A 26,018-nucleotide genomic window follows, 5' to 3' on the forward strand; every position below is an offset into this window, starting at 1 on the left:
GGGGACAGTGCGGTTCCAGGCCTCCTCCATAACCAGAGCAAGGCTGCCACCACCGCTGCCTGGACCTGCTCTCCAGCCGCCCACCCTGTCGGCTCTCAAGGTCTCGGGAACCAGCTGAGCTGCCGCTAAGCAATCATGACAACAGGAATACTGAGAGTCTCTGAGCCTCGGTGGGCGACATTCAAACTCGCCTCTGTACCCCTCGACCCCAAGCCCCTCCTGCCCCTGCGAGCCCTCCTGCCAGCCCTCCTCCACCTCCCCCTCCCACTTTGCAGACCCCACCAGCCAATTCTGGGCCAAGGAAGTCCCTAAGCTGAAGTTCCCTTCCTCTCTTTCAACTTCAGTTTAAAAGAAAATACAAAGCTGGCTCAACCCTCCGTGCCTGCTGCTCCACGCCTTTGAATCCACTCCTCCACCGCATGAAAGGGAGAGGACAAAGGTGGCGGGAGAGGAAGTGGCGGCTGGACTTGGGGGAAGAGAGCTCCCCCTCCCCGCCTCCCTGAACCTGCTCCCTGGGCAGCTGGGGGACAGCCTGGCTGCTGGGCAGAGAGGCGTCCTCTCCCTACCCACAAACACGTCTCCCCCAGCAGCCCGTCACACAGTCTGGCGTCCCACCACTAGCAAGTCCCCTCTCGGGTTAAGTGAGCATCGTGCTTCTACCCAGTGGGTCTCCTTCAGAAAGCAGCCAACATAGCATACAAAGTCTGTAACGCTGCCACTTCACAGTAGAAAGAATGTGGGGGGACTGTCCCCCCACAACATTTACAATGTTTACCTGATATATATTCTGGGCTAGATGCTTTCTAGCACATACTTCTATCGAATCACGATCAGTAACAGATCAGCACCCATTTTACTGACGGGAAAATCGAGGCTCAGAGTTAGGAGACGCCCAAGGATGTGCAGCGGCAGAGCTGGGATTGGGCCAAGTCTGCCTGCCTCCCTCCACAGCATGGCTGTGTGGGCTCCCTTTCCCTGGTCTTCTGCTCTCTGAGCCCCAGCCCTACCCCACCCACCAGTCCCCAGCAACTGACCACAGGGAAGGAGATGAGTCTCTGCAAGGAGAAGACTGGTCACCAGACTAGAGACCCCCCTCCCGAGCTGCATTCCACAACCCCTGCCCGACGCTCACCCGGGGTATTCATCAATGGAAAGATGAATGGATCCCACCTCACAGTGCTGGTGGGAGGATTAGTTAGGATAATGCACCGAAAGAACTTAGCCTAGTAGGTGGTGAGTGCTCAGTTAGCGGTATCTGTTGATCTTGACTCTGTGCCCTTGATGTAAACGCCGACTCTGTGCCAGGCACCTTTCAGGGATGTGCTGATTGAATCTTCCTGCTGAGAGGGGTCGAGTCTGCTGTCACCCCCATGTGTGGATGAGAAACTGAGATTCGGAGAGGTGGAGTCATTCATCCAAATTCCAGCCCCAGCCCATCTGACTTGAGAGCCCAGCTCTCACCCGGATGCCCTCAAGTCCTATTTCCTTGGTGCCAAGCATGAAGCCAGGAGTGCCACAAATAAGCCACTCGCTCCAGCTTCTTGCCGTCCCCGAGAGACAAGGACAAAATTATTACCCCCACTTTACAGATGAGGAAACAGAGGCTCAGGGAGGACCAGCAATGGCCTCAAGGTCACAGAGCAAGTCCGTGCAGAGCCAGGGCTCCACCCCAGGCCTCCTGCCTCTCAGCGGCCAGCCCGAGCCCCAGTGCAATGCCGGTCGGTCTGCCCACCCGTGCCCTCCAGCCGAAGCATCCAGAAACGGGGTGCTCACGGGTCACGGCAGCCCTGCCTGCCCTGGTGTAACAAACACGAGGTGACAAGAATCAAAGGGGAAATATTCCTACATGGCAGCGTTGCTGTGCGGGCCCCTCAGAGGATGCTGCAGCAGCCGCAGCCGCAGCCGCTGCCTGTCGTGCCGGATTAGCTCAAAGACTCCCGCACCACTTAGTATGCCAGCTCCCCGCGCCCGAACTTCTGAGTCATCCATTCTGCCCATGCAGACGCTCCTGCCACTGACATTATCTGAACGTTTTGTAATCATGAAATATTAATGACCGATATTGAATTTAAAGTACAATTTGTGTCTGAATCTTTCAGTGGAAAGGGCAGTTGTAAAGGGACAGGGGAGGACTTGGAAAGCCAGCACTGGGGTGGGGGGTACCAGGGGTACCAGCATCTAGCCCCCTCCTCCAGGGTCGTCAGGCCCTAAGCTGGTCTGGAGGGGTGGGATCCAGCTGCCCGGGACAGCAAAGAGTTAACCAGATTAGCTAGAAGCTTCCCCATCTGGATCACCCCAGGCCAAGTGCACCCCGATTTTTCCATCACGCTGCAGAGCATGCTTTATGATTTATATATGCATTTGTGTGAGTACTTAGTTAATCTCTCTCTTCCCCAGGAAACTGTACCCTCCACAAAGGCAGGGGCTCGTATGTTTCTGCAGCATTCACGCTGGGCCTGGCACATAGTAGGCTGTATAAATATTTGCTGAATGGATGGATAAATGGGCTCACCCCCCCAGTGGCATGATGGAGGAGAACTGGTCCCAGTCGCCCGGTTCCCAGCTATGTGCTTTTTGACAGGTCACTCCCCCTCTTGTCTGAGTTTTCTTATCTATAAAATGGTACTGTGTTGGATGACTGTAAGGATAATAACTATTAATAATAGCAGTTGCTATTTATTTGAAGCTTACCAGATGCCAGACATCATGCTGAGTGCTTTACATCATGCTGAATGCTTTACATAAACCATCCCACGTCACGTGCATTAGAAATCACGTACACAAAGGGCCTAGCATGCTTCCTGACACACAGTAGGTGCTATTCATAGTCAGAGAAAGAATCTGAGGGGAGAGGGAACGTTGGAGATGATGGACACCAGACCCCCGCCCTGTTTCATAGCTGTGGGGACTGAGCCTAAGGAAGGGAAGAAATTTGCCCAAATCCACTCAGGAGGTTCTGACTCCCAGCCCAGTGCTCCTTAGGGGGACAACAGAGGGGTTTGAGGAGGCTGGAGGAAGGAGCAGGGACGGGAGTGAGGGGTTGCAGTGGGGTTTGAGTGGCAGAGTGCTCAGTTTCCTCCAGGGACAACCGCCTTCCCTCCGTGTCTACCCTCAGTGTTTTCTGAGGGCGCTTTGTCACCTACCTGGCCTGGGCTGGGCGGTGGGATCTGGTGGCAGACAAGATCCCTGACCTCAGGAGCTCACAGGTGGGCAGGGGAGAGACACGTCAACAGTGAGTGGGAGTAGGGGACAGTGGGCACCGGGAGGAGCAGGGAGGGACTTGCCCATCCAGAGGGGCAGAAGGCAGGAAGCCTTTCCCAGAGGAGGGGACATCTGAGTTGGGTCTCAAAGACTGAGGAAGCCTTTCTGGGCAGAAAGGGGGTGTGGGTGCTCCGGGCAGAAAGATCCCTGCATGCAAAGGCTTGGAGGCACGGCGGTCCACTGCCCATTCTGAGCACGGAGACTAGGTGTGTCCGGAGGCTGGGGCTGGAAGATGGCTGGAGCAGACGAGGTGAGGTGGGTGTGCAGAAGCTCACTGGGCCTCCTTGGATGTCCTGTGAGGCACGGCCATCTCCTGGAGACGACAGGGAGACAATGTAAGTCTTTGAGCAGAAGGGTCACATGGTCAGATGTGCCATCCCCAGCGTTCACAGGGGAGGGTGGACAGGAAGGGGCCGGCCTGGAGCAGGAGGGCAGAGGGGAGGCTGTCGGGAAGACTCAGGCTTAGATGTGTGCAGGGGTTGCCAGGGCTGGGCTAGGATGGGCGGCAGGAGGCACCTGGGGGGCTGAGTGTGGGGAAGAGGCCTGGCGCCGCCCTGCGTAGAAGGGACCGCTTTGGGAGGCAGTGCACTCCCCATCACCAGAGGTGTGTAAATCAGGCCTGGGCTCCTCTTGGGCTGGGTAAGTCGGGATCCTGTGGCACCTCAGGTGCCTACAGATGCCAGCAGGAACAAAGGTTTTGTGATGTCCACAGAGTCTCCATAGGACAGCCCAGAACGTGAGGACCAGCTCAGCCCTAGGGAGGAAAACTTTCTCCCACTCCACTCCACTCAATTCCAGGGCACCAACTTCACCCAGAAGTCCTCCCCCACCCTTTGGAGAACTAAACTCCCTCCCGCCAAGGTCAAAGCCTCCAGTCTCCACGTGGAAGCCAGACAGATAAGTGAAGTCCCCAAGAGAGACAGAGAAGGGCCCCTGAACGTCCTGCTCCCACTGGAAGGGAGTGGGGACAGGGCCGGGAGTGCGAGGAGTCCACTCCTGACAGCCCTGACACCCCTCCTCGAGCACCCCCACCTGCTCACCAGCCCCCTCACGGTCCTGCCTGCCTGTCTTGGCCGGTTCGTAATTGGGATGATAAATCTTCCTGCCCAGCTGGCCAGCTCTAATCAGAACCTGGTGTTCGGATGCAATTTAATTCCCTTGGGAGGGGGGAGGCGCTGGGGGACAGTGGAGGAGAGGGTCTGGGCTCTGTGCCCCCCCACTGCAAGTGAGCAGGAAGCAGGGACCTGCGAGCGCCCCCTCTCTCCCTCCCTCCCCCTTCTCACTCTCCTCCCCACTCCCAGTCTTGCAACCCCACTTCTCTTTCTCTCTGGGCTTCTCTCTTTCTCCCTGACAGCCAAGGCGCTTCTCCCTGACAGCCAAGGCACACGTCAGAGTCCAACTCCATTTGTTTTACTGATGAGAAAACCTTGGTCCAGAGAGAGAGGCAGGAGCAGGGTCACACAGCTGGACGGCTTCCTAGACGGAGGGGGTGCAACCCCCACAGAATTGGTGCATCCAAGAAGGTCTCCGTCTCTCCCTGTCGCCTCCCCGGCATCCCAGCGTAGTTCCGATGCCACAGACAATGCAATCCATTCATTTTACAGTCTTTATTAAGCACCTACTCTGTGCCACGCACACAGGTGCTGCGGATACTGCAGTAAACAAAATAGACCAAAATTCTGCTTCCTTTCTAGTGGGGGAGATAAATGATGAGCAAGTTAAGTGAGTAAAACCAGGAGATGTTGGCTGCATGCTATGGAAAGAAATGCAGCAGGCAAGGGGTGTCTGGTGGGACGGCCAGGGGCAAATGTAAATAAGGTCATCAGGGGAGGTCTCTCTGAGAAGACACCTGGGCAGAGGTCTGAAGGAGAGAAGAGCAAACCTGGAGGAGAGCTGAAGGGAGGAGGAGGCACGAGGCCAGGGAGGTGATGAGCAGGAAGGTCACATGGGGCCTCGTGGACATGTCGGACTAGGCTTCTACTCTGATTGCCCAGGACTGAGGCAGTCAAGGGAAGCTTCCAGGAGGAGGCAGGGACATTTGCTGGGGACCTTGAAGGCAAGTAGGACTCTGACAGCTAAAGATGGTAAGAAAGGCAGTGTCATCTGGTGGTTAGAAACTCCCCCTTTGGAACCAGATCCGGGTTCGAGCCCCATCTCCACCTGTTATTCCCTGTGAGACGTTGGGCAGGTTCTTTACCCCTCTGGGCCAGTTTCCTCATCAATAAAATGTCAATAATCCTACTCTCTACTCCCACGATGGTTGACAGGATAAAATGAGGCAGCACAAGCCCTGGCCCGTGGCAGGTGCCTGGTATGTGTTTGCTGGTGTCCTTCTGGGAAGGAGCACATTCCTAGGCGTGCCCTAACAAGGTCACCAGGCCAGGTCCCATCTCCTCTTCCCTTCCCAGTTTGGTTCAGATACCAGGTGAGCGACTGCCAGGGGCTGGGTTCTTCTTTCGAAGGGATCCAGAGTCCCATTATCTACAGCCTCCCCTCCCACCCCAGGACCTTTGCACACTCTGCTCCCACTCCCTGGGGCATTCTTTCCCTCCCGTCCCCTTCATCTGATTGGTTTAACAATGGGTTTAATAATACCTCCTTTACTTCCTCGTTGGATCTCAGCCTAAAAGTCACTTACTCCAGGGAAAACATCCCTGCACCCCGCCAGGGCGGGATCCCCGCTCCATGCTCTCACAGCTCCTGGACTTTTATCTTTCAACTCTTATCACAGTCTGGAGTACTGTCTGTTCCTGCCACTAGACTGAGAGGCCGTGTTGGTCTCGTTCGCCGTTGTGTCCTTGGTACAAAGGAGGCGCTCAATCCATAATTGTCAGCAAAAGCCAGAAGTCTCAGCTCCGGGTTGCCCAGTCCCATCCCCATCCATTATACATAAGGGGCTCCGCGGTCCAGAGAAGGTAAGAGACCTGCTCACACTGCACAGCAGCTCTCCTGCCCCAAGTCTGACCTCTTCCCGAAGCACCCACTGAACTGCCCAGCCTCCTCGGCCCCCCGGGGCTTCACCTGCCACCTCCCCAGATTAATGGTGAACCAGCTCCAGGAGGAAGCACGGGGCAGAATCACGTTTAATTTTAATTTAGGAATCGGTTAAGGCTGCAGGCCTGCTCAGCTCTGGGCTGTCAATCAGCCTTCCTCAAGGCTGCATCAATTAGTTTAAAAATATTGAATGTAATTTTGCCTGACACAACATATTGCAGCTACTGCAAAATATAATTTATTTTAGAAGAAGAAATAATTAAACTAATTTGCATGTCAGTCAGCTGAACTGAGAAGCCAAGGGGGAGGGTGGGACCCATGGGGGACCCGGTCCCTGGAGAGGGCACCTGCCGCTGGGCATTGGGTGAGGTCGGCTTGGGCCTGGGTCCGAGCAGCAGCTGCTGTGGGATGGACAGATGTCCAGGCAGCAGGAGGGTCCACTGGCATTGTATTTGGACCAAACCCTGGACTTAGAGTCGGGGGACCTAGTACCCAGCCCATCTCTGCTCCTGACTCCCCTGTGGCTTTGGGCAAAATCCTGCCCTCTCTGGGTCTCAGTTTTCTCATCTGCAAAATGTGTTTGACAAAACCTCCTTTATGGGTTGTTTTGAGGATCAAATGAGGTCATAGATGAGAAAGTTTGTTACAAATTGGAAAGTCCTGCACAGAAGTGAAGATTAATTAATGGATGGATTCCTTGTTTTACACCAGAAACATTTAAGGTGGTACAATTATGAATTATTATTATCCGGTATTACAAATGATGCTAACTGTGATCGGGAGGGGTTTGCAGGAAGTCAGTCAGAGGTAAGACGTCAGGTTGGACTCCCCAACCTTCCAGTCACCCCAGGGCGGTGGCTGGCAACCTTTGCTTCACACTTGATTCCTGGAGCTGTTAAAAAACATGAGTGACCAGGCCGTGGGCATCGGTGTGTTTTAAAGCCTTCCCAGGTGAGTCGAACATGCAGCCAGGCTGGGGACTGCTGTGATGTCAGGGGCACTGGATGCTAACTTAGGGCTTCCCACAAGCTCTGGGGGGGTCCAGGCCAGCCCCAAATTCTGGGGTCCCCAGGATAAGCTCTGCAGGTGGCACCTTCAGCGATGCAGAGGCTCACCTCTTCAGTGCTCACTCAGCTGCCCCACCTCTTACATCTGAGACCCCCACTCATGCCAGCGGGTTCAGGGCTTTCCCAAGAGGTGACCTATGACCTTTTAAAAGAGGAGGCAGGACAACAACAAAATGGTAATTACGTGAAGTGAAGGATGCGTTAACTAACCTTATTGTGGTAAACATTTCACAATATATACGTGTGTCAAATCATCACATTGGACACCTTAAACTTACACAATGTTATATGTCAATTGTAGCTCAATGAAGCTGGAAATTTAAAAAAGAGGAAGAGGGCCAGCAGAACCCATAGGAAAGGTGCAATAATGGGGGTCTCACCCGCAGTGGGCCCAGCGCTCCAGCAGGGTGTCTGCCCATGAGGAACTCGTCCTGCTCTGAGGTTCCCTTCTGATGGCTCAGAGGACCTGTCTCTCCCTCCAGCCCCTGCACACCCTCCCTCTACCTCAGCGGGGAGAGACGTGTCTGTTCCCAGCGGCGGCCCTCCCCTCGCCTCCTCGCCAGAAGCAGCGCCGTCTGTCTGTTTAAGTTCCCCAGCAACCCGCTCTTAAAAATAACAGCTCACCGGGCATTCCCAGTCACGACTGCCATCTCTCGCCCCCGGAGAAGCCCCCTCTAATCGCTGAAGCGGCAGATCTGGGTGAGCTGAGAAGATAAGGTGGCGCTGGCTAAGGGGAGCTCCAGAGAGGGGTCAGGGGCTGAGTTAATAAAGGACTCACCCCCCACCTCCTTTCCCCGACCCCCCCGGAGGTGGCTGCACCTGCCTCCCGATCTCCATTTCCCTCTTTATCAACACACAAGCAGCTGCAGTCAGCGTCTAGCGAGCCCCTGAGGTCAGAGAAAGAGGCAGCCGACCAGCCCCATGCCCCCCAAAACTCACTGGCTTCCTGGCTGCCTGGACGTTTCCATGCTGCCCCCAGAATAGCTCTCTGCCAGCCAGGCCAGAGATCCAGCCATCCAGTCACTGCTTGGAAGGGGCTAGTTTCCCTCCAGTCCTTGAGGTCCCTGGCGAGTAGAGCACGTCAGCAATGAACTCATGACTGAGACAGCTGAGGACGGGCACCAGTGAGCACTCAGAAGTCTGGGGTGGGGGGTTCGGGGGGCTAGAGAAGGCCATCGTTCAGGGTGCTGCTCAGAGAGGACAGGCTGGGATGAGGCATCCCAACACCCTAGAGTCACTCACTGTCATTGCTGAAAGGACCCTTTGAGGACGTCTGTTTATTTAACAAGTCCTCATCTAGTACTTGCTGTGTGTTGTATACACAGTTTTAAGTGTTTTACGGGTATTAACTCAATCTGTCCTCTTGTTTGGCTAGTGAGAAAACAGGCACAGAGAGGTCAAGTGACCTGGCATGGGTCACACAGCTGCTAAGTGGCAGAGCTGAGATTGGAACCACATGGCTCCAGAGTCCTTGCTCTTAATCACTATGCTCTGTTCATTTTCCAGGTGTGGAAACTGATGTCAGAGAGGGAAAGGTCTGACCCCAGATCAAACCTTGGTCAAGGACAGAGCAAAATGCCTGGAATTCAAGCCTCTTTCTGTCTAACTCCTTCCAGGCTTGGAGTGAATGAATTCATTCATTCAACGAATGTATTAGAACCTACTCTGTGCCATATCCCACAACACCGGGGACCCAGGGGATTAATACAACAGAGATTTTGACCTCAAAGACATCACAGTTGGAGGAGTGGGGACTTCATGGTTTTGCTGAGGGGCGGCCGAGAGCCACCTCCAACGAATTGGTCTTGCCCCTCAGGATGGGGTCTTAAAAGAGCAGAGGTTTGGGAGTTCAGTTGCCAGCTGGCCAATTCTTTAAACTTTCCCATGGTTTAGTTTCTCTTCTGTAATACAGGGCTATAAATTGTACCAAACCACAGGATTTCTGCAAGGATACCTGAAATAATGGATGTAGGTGCTCCAGGTGCATTCTGCGTGCTCTATGGCGATGGGATGGAATGGCAATGGTGATGATAGTGTTGTCACGGGTGGGGGTGGGAGTGGAGTGAGGGTGGTGATGTGATGGTGATAGGGGTCGTTATGGTGGGGGTAATGGTAGTGATGGTGGGGCTGGTAATGGCGGTTGTGGTGGAGATGGTGATCACATTGCTGGTGATGGTGGTGATATTGGTGATAGTGGTGATAGAGGGGTGGTGGTGGTGGTAAGCGTGGTGATAGTGATGGCCTTAGTGTTTGTGATGATGGTGGAGATGATGGAGGTGGACTGTGGATGGGGTGGTGGTGGTGGCAATGGTGGTATCTAATGGTGATGGTAGTGATGGTGATGATCTAATGGTGATGGAAACAGAGGTGTGGTGATGGCACTGGTGATGGTGCTAGTGGTGAGGATGGTGATGGTGGTACTGATAGTTATGTTGGTAGAGGTGGCAATGATAATGCTAATGGTGGTAGTGTAATGGTTTAATGGCAGTAGTGATAATAATAATAGTTACAATGACGATGAAGTTAGTAATGATGGAGGTGGTGATGGTGTGGTGAGGGCGATGGGGTGATACTGGTGATTATGGTGGTGGAAGTTGTAGTGATGATGCCATTGGTGCCAATGCTAATGGCAATGGTGGTGATGGTGATAGTGACAGTGATGACGAGGGTTATAGTGATGATCTAATGGTAGTGATGGTGATAGCAATGGTGGCAATGACGGTTACAGTGGATTACCCTCTTATGCCAGATGTCCTCGGTCCTGGTCCTAGTACCAGCTTGATCAGCCCACAGATCTCTCAGTGTGACCCCACTGCCAAATCCTGTCCTAGTGGCAGATGGGGGTTGTCCAGATCTGGCACTTGATGCCTCTTACCCTACGCCTATGCTCTTGTTATAGACAATCATGCCCAGCTATCCCGGGCATCCCTAAGGATCCGAATCCTGGATGTGAATGACAATCCCCCAGAGCTGGCCACACCCTACGAGGCAGCCGTATGTGAGGATGCCAAGCCAGGCCAGGTACCACTGAGGGGCTGGGGACTGGGGGTTGCTGCCAGGACTGGCCAGGGCACCCACTACCCAGGCCCAGAGTGGGCTCAGCCTCACATCAGCTCCCTGCCCCCTCCTCACCCTTCAGCTCATCCAGACCATCAGCGTGGTGGACAGAGACGAGCCCCAGGGTGGGCACCGCTTCTATTTCCGCCTGGTACCTGAAGCTCCCAGCAACCCTCATTTCTCTCTGCTCGACATCCAAGGTGAGTCACCTCCGAACCAGCAAATCCTAGGATGCGTGGAAGGAGGGGTCTAGCCTTCCCACTCTCTTCCCATATTATAGATGGAGAAACTGAGGCACCCAGAGGGCCAGTGTTGAGTCCAAGATCACACAGCAAGTCCGGGCCAGGCTGGATCTGTTCCCCAGCCCACTGGTCAAACCCTGAAGAACAAGCAGGAGTGGGTTGTGGAGTGGAGAGGGGGCATCCCAAGAGTAGAAAATGTAGACGGAAAGATACAGACAGGGAATATACAAGGAGTGGATGGGCCAGAGTCCAACGTGGAAAGAGCCCCCGGTCTAAGGGAAGACCTAAATAAGCTCTGTGCACACACTCCCACCCTTCAGTCTAAGAAGTGCTTTATCCCACTCCCATTTCTCTTTGCATCCTCAAGGCCACCTTGGGAGGTGTTTTTCTCCCCCTTCCACCCCCCTGCAGGTGATAAAACTGAGACTCTAAGAGGATAAGGGACCCAACCCAGGGTCATATAGTGTCAGTGGCGGGCTGGGATTCAAACCCGCACCTGTCTCAGATCTGGCGTGCTTCCTTATCTCACTGCCTTGAAAGCAAACTGCCCCGCCCAGCCTGAGCTGATCCCACTGTGAGACCTGCCCCAGCAATGTGCCCAGGAAGTTGAAGTTTGAACCTTTGAGGAATAGACAGGAGGAGGGGTGTGGTCGATGGACTGGGAGTGAGGGACCTGGGTCCCAGCCAGGCTCAGTCGATGGCTCTCTATGCAACCCTGGCAAGGTCTGCACCCCTCTAAGCCTCAGTTTCATCATCTGTATAATGAGGCTGATAAGGCCTACCACCTCGGACCGCCGGGAGATGAGGGCCCCCGAGCTATATTGTTAGTACCTAGAACATGTGATCTCCTTCATTCAGCAATTATTTATTGAGCATTTATTGAAACAGGCACTGTTATGTGACAGGCACTGTTCTGGGCCCTGAAAATACAGTGGCAAACAAGACAAAATTTCTGCCCTTGTGGAGTTTACATTCTAGTGAGGGGAGATAGAAATTAAACAATAAATAATATGTTGGGGATGATAAGTGGCTGGGGGTGCGGATAATGCAATCTCCACAAGAGTCTGGACCTTGTTTTGTTCAGTGCTGGACCCTGGGTTCCTAGAGCAGTGCCTGGCACACAGTTGGTGTTTAATAAAATCTGTTCAACAAAACAGGGGAAAATAAGGCAGGGTAAGTGTAGAGCTATTTTAAATAAGTTGGTCTGGGAAGGCCTCTCTGAAGGAATCACGAGTGAGTAGGGATCTAAAGGGAATTAGTGATGAGCCATGCAGATAACTGGACAAAGTATGATCCAGGTGGATGAAACAGCAAGTGCAAAGGCCCTGAGGTGGGAGCAGGCTGAGCTGTTCAGGGAACAGGAGACCTGCATGGCTGGAGTGAATGAGTGACAGGACTAGGAGGAGATGTAGTCAGAGAGGCACTGGGGGCCAGATCACGTTGGTTCCTTCCAACCGTGGAACAGATCTGAGATCACCCCCAATATCTTTCCATCCCTTCCCTCCAAAGGAAAAGACCTCAGCGGCCTGTGAAGCCAAACCCATCTGTATTTCCAAGAGTTATATTAAAAATAGTTAACAACCAGTGCAGTTCAGATAACCAATCAGAAAGGACACTGACCTTAAGTAACCTGGAGCAGGACCCTCGAACCCCTGCTGTGCGAGGCTTTAACCCCTTAATGGCCTGATTTTGTCAAAGTTGGGGGTGTGCCTGGGGGAAAGGCACAGGGAACGACTTGGGGGGCTCAGAGTCATGGCTATATCAACCTTTTGGGAAGAATTTCAATATTTTAATAACCGGTATGCCCTGCCTGCTTGTTATTTCAATGGCACCCTGAGCGGGCCCCAGGAGACACAGACAGCCCGGGCTTGACCTCACCAAGCACACAAGTCTTTGCAAACCCACGGAGCCTGAGGTTCTGTCCCAGCTGCCTCTGTCTGACAGCGAGCTGCCAGAGCTCTGTCTAGTGCGAGCTCCTGCTATGAGACCCGGGAGCAAGAGTGGCAGCAGCGTGCTGGGGTCAGCACAGCCATGGAACGTCCCCTCCTCCAGTCCCCTAGCCCCTTCCCGCCGTGTGCCAAGCCCCCTCCTCCTCACTGTATAAATATCTTGGTGACAAACGGCTACCCCAACCCGTCTGTTTCTTTGTACAAATTTGTAGCCGGTTTGGAAACATGATTTATAAATATTGCTTTTGCAGCCAGGGATTGACACTGATGGATGTCAGGCCAGACGGATGGACGCAGTGCTGGCCGCAGATCCTGCCTAGAGGGTGGTGTAGGGGTCTGGGCTGGTCAGCACCTTCCCCAACTGAAGCCAGTGGCTGCCCAGGAGAGCAGCTCAGGGCCTTCAGAGATGATGCCCAGGGAGTCCCTGCTATGGAGTGGAGGAGTGACAGGGACCAGAGCTCTCAGAACATATGGCTCCGTGGCCAAAGACAGCAACCCTGAAAAACAAACATCTCCTCTCTACTCCTCTGTTCTTGCTGGGGAATTTGAAGATGAGCCAGAGCCAGCCACTAATTTTTCAAATCTGTCTGCTTCTCTGTGCCTCCACTACCAACATTCTCTCACACCTAAAACACACAATAGCTTCCTAACTGGTCCTCCACATCCTTTCCTGTATTTTAGATTAGAAGCTCCCTTGCCTACAATGTAGGTTCAGTGAGGGCAGGGACCATGTCTGTCTCGGTCATTGCTGTATCCTCAGGGGCTAGAATAGTCCTGACATGTAGAGGGTACTCAATTAGTATTTGCTATTGAATGAATGGATGATATGTCACTAGGTCACTTCTTTGCTTAAAACCCATCAATCAATGGCGTCCCAGTGCTTTTAGGAAAATAACCCATCACCTCCAAGACTTTCCATGATGAGCACCTGCCTCCCCCTCCAGTCTCATCTTGACTCATTCTAGCCATCACCCTCCTCACCCCAGCCACGAAGGACCACTTGCAGTTCCTTGAGTGTATCATGCTTCTTCCAACCTCAGGGCCTTTGCATGGGCTGTTCCCTCTCCTTGAACTCATCGTTCAGGGCTCAGCAATAATATCACTTCTTCCAAGAAGGTCTCCCTGACCCTTGGCAGGGTGAGGTCCTCTACTAGGTGCTCTTCCTATACTTTTCCTTCTTAGCACTCACCATGGTTTGTAATTGTAGACTAAATTGTGGGTTTATTTGATTAACATTTGTTTCTCACATTAGAATTTAAGTGCAGATCCACGACTATGGTTGGTTTAGCTCTCCATTGTTTCCCCCCAGTGATTAGCATGGTGCCTAGTACATAGTAGTAACTGTGTAGTTACTATAGTAGTTACATAGTAGTTACTGGATGAGTGAGTGGATAAGTAGAGGATGGATGGATGGATAGATGGATGGGTGGAGGATGGATGGATGGATGGATGGATGGGTGGAGGATGGATGGATGGATGGATGGATGGATGATTTGATAGGTGGATGGATAGAGGATGGATGGATAAATGATTTGACGGATGGATGGATGGGTGAGTGGATGGATAGAGGATGGATGGGTGGATAGATGATGTGATGGGTGGATGGAAAAGGTAGCTCTGCCACCAATTCACTGGGTAAGTTCAGACAAGTCACTTCTCTCTGAGCCTCAACTTCCACATATATAAAATAGGGATAATGTCACAACTCTTGGTGTTGTGAGGATTAAACATTACTATGTATTTAAAGTATCCACACAGCCCTTGATGCATAAAAAGCTTGCAGTCAATGCAAAGGAGCCCCACACCAGTCCCTCTTTTCCTCATCTTGCTCTTGAGCTTTTCTTCCCCAGGGGAAGGCAAATGTTTTCATAGCCAGGGTTGACTCTCCCTTTGACAGGAGGGCTAGAGTTCAAACCAGAGCTTGAGGAGCTCACCCAGGACCACCAGTTACCCCAAAAGCTGTGGTTCATTCAAGCGTCATTCCTCAAGACTGGCTGAATGCCAGGGAAGAGACAGGCACACGCTAATTCAACGCAACGTGACAAGTGCTGTAACAGAAGTGTGCATGGCACCTGCGTAGTCAGAGCAGGGAGGGGGAGCCATAAATCCTTCCTTCCCAGGGAAGTGGAGAAAGGAGGCCACAGAAAGGAGGTGACATTTAGCTAGAGCATGACGGATGAGGGATTTGCCCAGGCAGGAGGTGGGGAGGGTGTTCCAGCCAGTGGGCACCTGGTGAGTAAAGAAAGGCAGAGCAGCCTAGACAGAGAGTGGGCACACGGTGCGGCACAGGGGACGTGGGGGTGGGGCTTGGAAAAAGTAACAACCGGCATTCATTGAGAATTTCTGTGTGCTGAGAACTATTCTAAGGGCTATGCATGAATTTTACCATTTAATCCTTGCACCTACATGACGCTATTTTCCTCAGTTACAGATGAGAAACTGAAGTCCAGATAAGCTGAGTTTCCCAAGCTAGTAAATGATCGACTCGGCATTATTTTTTAATATTTTTATGCAAATTTTCAAATGTGTATAAAAGTAGACAGAGTAATATCATGAACCCTCATGTGCCCATCACACGAGCTTCAACCTATGACCAATCTTGTTCAGCGGGGCCTCCAGTGCACTTCACAGATGTGCCCAAGTCACAAGTCAGTCCTTCCAAGGGCTCTTTTTCCTGCATTGTGTCCGTGATGGGGAAGGCCAGGACTAGAGCACTGAATTGGGGGCTGCGGGGAGGAGCTGGGTTAAGTGGGGCCACAAAGCTGGCAAAGGGAGCCAGGCTGCCCGAGTCTGAGGTCCGAGGGACCAGCCTGAAGACTGCGAGGACAGGGAGAAGGACTCAGGAGAGAGGCCTGGGCCCCCGTGGAAAGGCGGGGCACCCTTTTGTGGAGTTGGCTATGAAGGGTGGGGGCAGCAGCCAGCTGGGCTCTGAGTACTTCTGTACCACCACATTGTTAGCCCGGCTGAAAGGACAAGGACTCTCGAAATGATCAGAGTCGGGGATGCCTGGCCATACAGGAGAGGTGTGGAGGAGGCAGGAGGGCAGAGGAAGCGGGTGCCACCTACCGTGTAAGCCTGTGCTCCAAGACCAGATACCTACCCCCTTGAGGCCTGCCTGGCCTTCTCAGCAACAGGCTGAAGCAGCCATGAGTACGACTTGTTAGTTTGCTGTGCTCTCTGGCCACATGTGTAAAAAGGAAAGAGGTGGGTGAGGGGACCTCGGTGCACTCCCATGAGGCCCCGGGGCCGTGCCCCCAGCCCTCCAGGCTCAGCTCCTAGAGAGGCTCCTGATAGAAAGCTCCCTCAGCCAAAGGCGGGTGCCAGCCAGCGTCCCCAGTCTTCTCTGATGACCCAGGACTTACCAGGGCCCTCAAGCCACAACCCAAGGACCATAGGCCCAGGGTCAGGGTGCACTGGGCAGCTGGGCTGGAATCCGGAACAAAAACAGCCTGTTGAGACAAAGAGCAAAAAAAAAAATCTGACATAGCCAGGGACAGGACCTTGGCACAGCTGGGGACAAAATCCTGGAATAGCTGAAAACAGAATCTTGAGACAGCTGGGAATAGAATCTTGGGACAGCTAAGAACAGAACTGTGGGCTGTATGGCTGGGGAAAGGACCTTCAGGCAGCTGGGAGCAGAATTTGGGGACAGCTGGTAACAGAAGTTTGGGAGATTGGGGGATAGACCCTAGGGTCTGCTGGATGGCAGAAGCTTGGGGCCTAGGGAGGCAGATCCCGAGGGAGAATCAGGAGGTGGCAGGGACAGGGGAGGCTGACCCCAGACCCCAGGTCACACGCCACTGCCTTTTTCCGGAACAGACAACACGGCCTCCGTGCACACGCAGCACATGGGCTTCAACCGGCAGGAGCAGGACGTGTTCTTCCTGCCCATCCTGGTGGTGGACCGCGGGCCGCCCACGCTGAGCAGCACAGGCACGCTCACCATCCGCGTCTGTGGCTGTGACAGCTCCGGCGCCATCCAGTCCTGCAACACCACGGCCTTCGTCATGGCCGCCTCCCTCAGCCCCGGCGCCCTCATCGCCCTCTTGGTCTGCGTCCTCATCCTGATTGGTGAGTCCACCGAGAGCCTGGGGCCCTGGGTTTCCTTCTCTGGTAGCCCCACGGGGACTCTGTTTGCTTCTCCACACAAGGAAGGGCTGGCCTGAATGATCTCCAAGCTGCACAGGTCCTGTAAGTCTTCTAAGTATGGAGCAGCCCCACCACCAGCTTCAGATGGTGTCACCCCCACCGGAGACTCGCTCATGCTGACCCGCCCTCTACACAGCCCAAACTCTCCCTACTTTTTAAAAACTAAGCATATTATAAGTCCTCTCGTGTCTATTGTCCCTTTTTATTCTCTATGTAGGAGTTTTAGTAAAAAGGGCTCTTGTGAACCTCACAACCACTCAGCCAGGTGTATCATCCCCATTTTTCAGACAAGGAAACTGAGGCTCTGAGAGGCTAAGGGTAGAGTTAGTCTTCTGACTTGAAATCAGGTCTTCTTGTCCTGTGTTCCCTGCTCCTTTAACTACCTCACCTGCTATGAATCTAAACTGGGGGCAAAACTTTAGGGCAGCTGGGGCAAAATCTTAAAAATTTGGGAGGCAAAATCTACTATCAGTTCCACCAGCAGCCAATTGAACCCCCAAAGTGTCCCCAGTGAAGAGATCAAGTTCCAGGAGCTAAATGGTGACTTCACGGAACAGGCAGAGCTAGAGGAGCTCACGGGAGGTCCAGACTGCAGATACCAGCTTTGCTCAGTTCCCTGGGAGATGTTGGCTGCCTCCCGCCCCTCGCTGCCTACCACTGGCGTGGCCGCTGCCTGCCCCCCGAGGACCTGCCTGTGGCCAAGCTGCCCCTCCTCAGGTCCCTGCAGAGGCTCTGGGCAGGCTCCTAGCTGGGAGGCCCAGGCCCCCATTCTCTCTCCACCCCAGCCCATGGCTCAGAAACCCTTTTTCCAGAGGGTGCACTTTACAGTGGTTTCATTTTCCGAGGCAGTGCAAACAAATTTCTGCCTAATTGCCCACAAACGAAGAAAGTGCACATCAGTGCTCTAAAGGTGACGGGCGGAATCGCTGATCAGGCCTGGCACATCTGTCGCCCGCCGCCCGTGCTCCACGCCATCTGCTCTCACGGGCATCCCCCTCCACGGCTCCCGGCCTCCAGCTCCAAAAGCCGTCCATCCATCTTCCCCAGTTCTCTCCTGACACCTCCCCTCCCTCAGACCTGTTCCTGGCTCCCACTGCCTTCCCTGTCATGAGCCACCTTGTTAGGTCGCGAGCCGGCACTCTGCCCCATGGCCTTAGCAGCTGGCTCTGGCCACTGGCCCAGAACTGTTTGGAGCAGCGAGAAGAATCCAATGCCTGGCATAGTACCCAGCACGTCTGTCCATCCGTCCACCCACCTATCCATTTAATTCTCTCAACACTTCATCAGTTCCTTATTTATCCATCTGGTGAGTCCCCCTGTGTGCTAAACTCTTCTAGGTACTGGGATTCATCAGTGAACAAAAGAGAGGAAAAGCCTTGAGTAACTGGAAAGTTGGGGCTGCCATCACTGGATGGGGGAGACTGAGGGTGGGGAAGGAGGAAAGGTTATTATTTCAAATTTGGACATATTAAGTTTGAGCTTCTCTTGGTCAACCCAGAGGACCTGTTCAGTAGGAAATTGGACATACAATCTAGGTTTCAGGGGAGAAGGCCAGGCTAGAGGTTGAGATATGGGAGGTGTCAGCCTCTAAATGGAACTTAAAGCCATGCGACGGAAGGAGGGCGCCAAAAGAGGGGTGTGGAGAAAGGACCAAGGACTGAATCCTGGGACATCTGACATTAAGAAGTCGGAGAGGATAGGAGGGTCCTACTTAGAAGATTGAGAATGAGTGATCAGTGAGGTGGGAGGAGGAAGAGAATGTGGAGTCCTGAAAGTCAAGTGAAGAAAGCCAAGGAGAGAAGATTCATTCCTTCACTCATCCTTCCACTCATCCAGGTCTCCATCCAGCTCTTCATTCGTCATTCATTCAACAAGCATGCTTCACGCACTCACTGCATGCCAGGCACCAAGCTAGGAGAACACTCCCCAGGTCCTCGGGTGGTTGAGAGTGTGTATTTTGGGGTGGGGGGAGACAGACATGCTAACACAGCAGGGTCTGTGCTGTGACGGAGCAGTGGCTCCCAAACCTGAGCTGCCTGGGCATCACCTGGAGGCCTTACTGAGACTGGGTCCCACCTGAGCATTCACAGTTCTGACAAGTTCCCAGGAGACGCTGATGCTGCTGGTCCAGGGACCGCACTTTGAGAACCAGTGTGATGGAGGAAAGAACTCCTCAACAGGGCAGTTGGAGGTGAAGGCACTGAGCCTGGCCCGCGGCTGTCAGGGAAGGGCTCCTGCAGGAGGCATCTGACCTGAGACTCAAAGGGCTGGGAGGGTGCTCGGGACTTCTGGAGTGGACAGAGGAGGGCAAGGGTGAAAGAGAGGTCAGGGGCAAGGACATCTTTCACTCCCCCAGCCTGTAGCCGCCTCCTTCACACACCCCAGTGCCTAGAGACCTCAGGCAGTCTATCTCTTCATAGAGTTGAGGATGGAGACCTCAGAGGTCGGGTCCAGCCCTCCTCACCCCTGAAATGTGTTAACACTGCTGTGTGTGCCGGCACCGCCCTGTGGTGGTCTAGCCTTGATTTGCACACCTCCCAAGATGGGTAGCTCACTACCTATCCAGATAGCCAGCTCAGTTCTGACTGTAAGAAAGGTCTTTCTGAACAGAAATCTAGGACATTTGCACCAGTCGGCTCCGCTGGGTAGGGAGGGGGGTCCCCGGGGCGCCCTGGGCAGGCCCGGCCCTCACTAGGCCCGTTCCTTCTCCCGCGCAGTGCTCGTGCTGCTGATCCTCACCCTCAGGCGCCACCACAAGAGCCAACTGAGCTCGGACGAGGACGAGGACATGCGGGACAACGTCATCAAATACAACGACGAGGGCGGCGGCGAGCAGGACACCGAGGCCTACGACATGTCGGCGCTGCGGAGCCTCTACGACTTCGGCGAGCTCAAGGGCGGCGACGCGGGCGGCGTTGGGGGCCCGGGCGGGGGCGCGGGCAGCCCCCCGCAGGCCTGCCTGCCCTCGGAGCGCCACTCGCTGCCGCAGGGGCCGCCGGGCCCCGAGCCGGACTTCTCGGTGTTCAGGGACTTCATCAGCCGCAAGGTGGCGCTGGCGGACGGGGACCTGTCGGTGCCGCCCTACGACGCCTTCCAGACCTACGCCTTCGAGGGCGCGGACTCGCCGGCCGCCTCGCTCAGCTCGCTGCACAGCGGCTCGTCGGGCTCCGAGCAGGACTTCGCCTATCTCAGCAGCTGGGGCCCGCGCTTCCGGCCCCTGGCCGCGCTCTACGCCGGCCACCGCGCGGACGACGAGGCCCAGGCCTCCTAGCCCCCCGCCCTGCCGTCGGGGGCGGCCGCTTAGCCACCCAGGCCCCCCGGGCCCGAGGACAAAGCATTATCCCTGCTCACCCCCTTCCCCAACACTCCCACCCTCCCAGGGCGGCCGGACAGGAGGTGGGGCTTGTTGGGGGCGGACCCCCGATGCTCCCTCCCCCGGGGGAGGGGTGCAGCTTTCGCCCAGAGGTGCGGGAATCATGACCGACGTCATTAAAACTGCGGTGAGACCGGGCGCTGCGTGGCTCTGGGGTTAGAGAGGGAGATATGGTGGCGTTGCTTCGTGCTGAAGGGCCGGGTTACTCACCGCTGGCCTTGGGGAGGACCCTGGAGGACCGCTGCCGGGGTGCCCCCCAGGTTTCCCCCATCAGAGTTAAGAGGAAAGAAAGGCTGTTCATTCATTTACTGAGCGCCTACTGTGTGCTGGGACACTGCGCAGAGACCATCTTAGTCGTCACAGAAACCGTGAGGTGGGGCCCTGCAGGTAACAGATGGAGAAAGCCATACAAGTGGCTGTGACCTGTCCAAGGACACCTAGCCAGTGAACCGTGGCGCCTGTGGCACCTACTGGTTGCCTGGCCTCGGACAAGTTACCTCGTTTCTCCTGGCCTCAGTTTCCTCGTGTCAGATGAGGCTAATAACGGACCCTACCTCCAGGAGGTGTGAGGTTAGAAAGGGTTCAGAGGTGTCAAGTGATTAGGACAGTGCCTGGCACACAGTAAGTGTTCAATAAATGTTAGCTTTTGATGCTGTTATTATCTTTATCGTTATTAGAAGCCCAGATGTCTGCCTCCCAGGCCCGAGCTCTCTCCCTGGACCAGTTGCCCTCCCCCTTTTCCCAGCCTCTCCAAGGGATCAGGAAATGGTCCCAACTGTGGGTCCTGCTCCCGCCCTGAGTGGGGGATAGGCATGTTCCCAGGGACTGTGGAGCCTTCTGGAGTCTCAGGTGACACTGAACAGGAAATCTGGCAGGGGTGCCAAGAGACGACAAGCTGTGTGGCTCCAGGACTAAGATGAGGTGGGAGGGTTGGCAGGAGATGGAGGGGTTGGAAGCCACTGGGTGCGGTGGGGACTTTATCTGTTCCCAGAACCCATCAGTCTCCCCCCCATCCATGGACCCCAAGTTAAGGACGCCCAGGGCTAAGGCATCTCTAAGAGCCTAAAAGACTCTTAAGAGCTCTAAAACCATTTGGTTATGAGATAGGGGTTATTTGTCCTCCTCCCCACTGCAAGTGATTCATTCATTCCATATTGATGGGCTCTGAATTCCAGCTCCTGCTAGCTGGGCATCCTTCATCAAGGTCCTCAACTGCTGAGGCCTCAGTTTCCTCATCCGTAAAATGGGGCTAATGATAGTCCCTCCCTTAAAGGGTTGTTAAGAGGCTTAAAGGAGATAATGAATGTTAAGCTCTGATCTTAGTGCCTTCCTGACACATTGAAAAGTGCTCAATAAATGCTCATTAGCCTTATTTTTTTACCCTCCCAGGGAGCATTCATCCATTCCCACCACATTTGCCATGGTCCACTGTGACAGATCCAGAGATGGTCATTATGTCCTGAGTGCCTTACCTGTATTATTTCATCTAAGTTAGATACTGTCAGCCACAGTTCACAGGTGAGGAAACTGAGGCTCAGAGAGTAGTAAACTGCCCAAGGGTACACGGATCATAAGTAGTCCCTGCCTTCCAGTAACTCCAGGCCCAGTTTGCGGGGAGGCGTGTGCAGAAGCAGCTAGTAATAATGCGTGTGGTAAGAGTTGTAGCGGAATTAACAGAACAAGGTCCTGGAAACACTGAAGTAAGAGTGAATAATTCCTGGAGGGCTCCCCAGAGGAGGTGACTCCAACTGGATCTTGAAGAATGAGTATGAGATGGCCAAGCAAACAAAAGCATTCTAAACAGAGAGAAGAGCGTCTGCAAAGGCTGGGGGTGAGGAGAGGCAAGAAGCATGTGGCAGCCTCAGGAATGGTGTGTGGTCCCAGGGGCTGGACCACCGGGTGGAGGAATGGTAAGATGTGAGGCAGGGAGGCTGGTTGGAGGCAGGTTTGGAAAAGAACTTGAAGGCCAGGCCAAGAAACTTGATGCTTGGCTCAACTTGAACATGTCTCCTGAAGTCCACTGAGGGTGGCTAATGGTGGGAAAATGAGGTTGGTATGGCAGGCCCAAGTGGGGGAATAGCGGGACCCTCAGCTCGTCCCATGTAGGACCCTTAACCCGTGGTTCCTATGGCTGGGGCTACAAATGGATGTGGTAACTTGGGGACCAATGGGGAGAAGTGCAATCTCCTCTCTCACCTATGTGATCCTGACTCTCATGTACAGAATCCTGACAATCTCAACAGTTCTGAGGTTGGTTATTGCCATCTCCATTGTAGAGGGGGAAACTGAGACCCAGAGGACTAGAGTGACTGGTTCAAGGTCACCCAGCTGGTACAGGACAGAGCTGGGACAACACGGGTTGATTCTATTCCTTTTACAGATTCCGACCCTGCCAAGAAGGAGGTGACAGACAGGTTTTGCATCCAGAGGGACATACAAACGTGGAGTCACAAGGAGCTTTGAATATCTTGCCCAAACCCCACACATGAGGAACGACTTTCCCAAGGTCACGCAGAGTTAAAGATCTTGCCAGAAATAGAGAACACTATTCATCTGAATTCATCTTCCAAGCCTTTGGCACCACTGTTTACCAGCTGTGTGACTTTAGACAAGTTATTTACCCTCTCTGGGCCTCTGTTTCCTTATCCATCAAATGCACACACTCTGAACACCTACTCCATGGGGCTGTAGTGAGGATAAATGCAATAATAACAGCCGTGGCTTCCCAAGCATTTCCCACGCTCCAGGCGCTGATGGAAGCGCTTCAGGTGAATTAACTCATTTAACCCCACAATAACCGCATGGATAGCCCTCGTTTTATAGGTGAGGAACTGAGGCACAAAGAGCTTAAGTACCTTGCCCAAGATCACACGGCTAAGAAATGGAGATGCCAAGATTTAACTGAGGTGCTCTGGCCCCCAGAACCTACACCATCAGCAGCACACACAGTGCCCGGCACACAGTAGGCCCTGAACACGTGGCCTGGCGTATCTTATGTCTCTGTCTGTGCCCTGGGAGAGGTCGTTCCTCCACTCACTGCCACATTCTGCAGCCTGTGGGAGTCCTCAAGCGTCCCCTTGATTTCTGCTAGCTCCGGGCTGGGGCGTGGAGGGAAAGGTCACGCTCCCTCTGGCCCCTTTGCTTCCATCTCCTGCACCCACACTTGCTGTCTCCGTTTGGGCCCTGAGCCAACCCAGGACTGAAATCCGGTGAGTCCAGCACCTTCGCTGGGTTCCACAAGATGTCCACTAATGCCAAGCATTTTGTGAGCTTTTATACTTTTATGATAATTTGGGGTCACAGAGAAGGGTCTTGTGGGGCACACAGCCTTTCGCCATCTGTCTCGTTGATTCCCATCAAATGCCCCAGAGAGCTCCAAATCGGCTCCCTGTGTCACACAGAGAGCACGGCCACCCCAGCTCCAGGCTCTAAGTGGACACGCCCCACTCTATCAAGTTGCTCAGAGGACCAAGAGCCTTCATTTACCACACCTGCCCTCCCTACAAGACATCTGGGAAAATGAAAAGAAAAAGAAATCCCCCTTTTATTGTCGTCATCTCCGTCACCGTCACCATCACAGCATAAAAGAGTATTCAGGGTCATTAGCAGGAATTGATGTGTAATTGGCCAAGAATGTTAGAACGGGGGTATTAATAACAATGACAGTGGTGGTGATAATGGTGATGATGATGACAGCTCACTTACATAGTGCCTGCTGCATCCGGGTGCTGTTCTAAGCACTGTGTGTAATTATTACTAACGTTGGTAAAACCCATGGAGGGTAGACTCTGTTTACTGTGTTTAGCGCTTTACATACGTTGCCTTGTTCATTTTAAGCAGGTTCGCCATCAGCCCTATTTTATAGATGAGGACCCAGTGCTCAGACGAGGAGGACTTGCTCAAGGGCACAAAGCTTGTAAGGGCCTGGACCATTTCACACACACCCCACCCCGCGTCTGCACAGGACCAAGACGACTCAGATTCTGAGTAGAGTTTCTGGGGGAGTGTGGGGAGAGACAAGCAGTGGTGAGAAGGGGAGGCACTCTAGACAGATGGCAGAGCTGGGGAGCAAGGTGGAGGTGGGGCCGAGGCTGCAGTCCCAGCCTGGCTCTGCATCTCTGGTGTGTAGCAATGTGAGTGTGTCTGCACGTGGCTGTGGACATGCACCAGGGAAGTGGGAAGCCAGCGCCAAGCACACAGGTCAAGAACTAACCTCCCACCTCCTGCTTCAGGCAGCTCAGAGAGCGGGCTGCTGTCATAGGGGGGCGGCTGAGTGCCCGCATCCGTCAGCCAGCCGTCATCGCTGCCCACCCCCGGGTCATGAATCAGCGGCTCCACCTACCTCCTGCCAGCAAGCGCTCTCAGGCCAGCTCTGTCACTGGCCGCTGGAAAATGTAACCCTGTCAGCCCTCACTCTGAGGCAAGAGCGTTCACGCTTCAGTGCGTGCACACAGGCACACCCACCTACTCATGCCAGCACATGACACATGCACGTGTGTACCCTCAGACATGGTCCCACCTGGGTGCACAGTGCAGAGCCGTGCGTGCTCACAGCCACGCACCCATAGTGTATCCCTGCAGGTCTGCAAAAGATGCCCACACACCAGGCATGTACCAGAGGCAAGCTCTCACATTTGTACACAAAGCACATACATGCCTTCCAGAGATGTGTTCTCTTACATGCATGTACATGTGCGTCCACAATGAGTCAACACATTTTCCCCTTCAGGCATGCACTCGGACACATTCATGAACATGTGCATGTCCCCAGACCCTCCCAGGCAGGTACGCAGTACACATATGTGTACCCCCTCAGATGTGCTTGTGCACACGAACTCATAGCTCCCTGACCGCATTCATAATGCATATGCACATTTGCATGCATGCACAGAAAAGCATGTGTAGCCTCAGGAACCATCAGTTGCAAACTCTAAATTCAAGTGCATGATGCCCATAGATGTGTTTGCACATGTGTGCACATAGGTCTGTGTGCACATAATATACATGATCACTTATAACATCTAAATAAGCACGCATCCTCCAACCAGCACTTGGATCTACACCAAGCTCGCACACACATGCAATGATATATACCCCCACGGCCCTGCCTGCCTACGTGTGTGTATCTTCGCTTCACGCCACATGTCCTCAGGCACCTAACCACCTCTGTCCACATGTACCTTGGGGCAGGCCCCCCGGGGTTCACCCACAGACGTGCCACGTGTGCCTAACTCCACACACAAGCATACACACAAACAGACACATGCCTCCGAAGCCCGTCTCCCACACATGTGTGGAATCAGACCCCTGGCACAGGGGCGCACACGCCTGCTCTGGGGTGCAGCCTGTCCCAGCCCCAGATTGTCAGGTGTGCTGGGGACAGCAGGAATGGTGCCCACACACCGAAATCACCACTCACGCAGAATCGCATCTGCGGCAAACTTCTCATCTGCTGTGCAAATGATGATTAAATGTTATTGTGGAAGAGAAAAAGGCAAGGAGGGATTCATTAGCTTTATTGTCAGGAGGACTCCATGGGCTCCAGCTCCCAACTCCAAGCCTGGCTTAACCCTCTGTGTGCTGGGGGAGCCATGCTCCGATGTGGGCTTGCGGAGAATGAAGGGCCAGGAGGTAGAGGTCACAGCGCTGGGCCCACGCGAGCCAGCCCCGGTGCAGAGAGCACTGGGGAGGGAGTCATGAGGCTAGGTGGTTGTTCCAACCTTGCCCCTCATTTGCTGCACAGTCTTGGATTTGTCACTTCATTCATCAAATAATCTCTCACTCCTACCATGTCCCAGGAATGTAGAGATACAGAGGCTATGTCCCTCCTGGACACATGGGGCTTCTCAGATGGAGATGGGCATTTTCTAGGCCAAAGAAACAACTTAAGCAGAGACTTGAAGGCTTGGGGAGACAGTAGCAGTTC

The 26,018-nt window shown here is 53.9% G+C and overlaps 1 protein-coding gene across 1 annotated transcript in view; it reads left to right on the forward strand.

Moving 5' to 3' along the window:
• CDH22 (cadherin 22) overlaps positions 1-19,990 on the forward strand; it is a 67,797-nt gene extending 47,807 nt beyond the window's left edge. The window contains exons 8-11 of the mRNA XM_058562578.1: positions 10,222-10,343; positions 10,462-10,579; positions 16,390-16,641; positions 19,437-19,990. Coding sequence (XP_058418561.1) covers positions 10,222-10,343; positions 10,462-10,579; positions 16,390-16,641; positions 19,437-19,990 — 1,046 coding nt within the window. The remainder of the gene's footprint in view (positions 1-10,221; positions 10,344-10,461; positions 10,580-16,389; positions 16,642-19,436) is intronic.
• Positions 19,991-26,018: the final 6,028 nt, after the last annotated feature.

The sequence above is a fragment of the Diceros bicornis genome, chromosome 19, assembly GCF_020826845.1.
Source record: "Diceros bicornis minor isolate mBicDic1 chromosome 19, mDicBic1.mat.cur, whole genome shotgun sequence".
Lineage (NCBI taxonomy): Eukaryota > Metazoa > Chordata > Mammalia > Perissodactyla > Rhinocerotidae > Diceros > Diceros bicornis.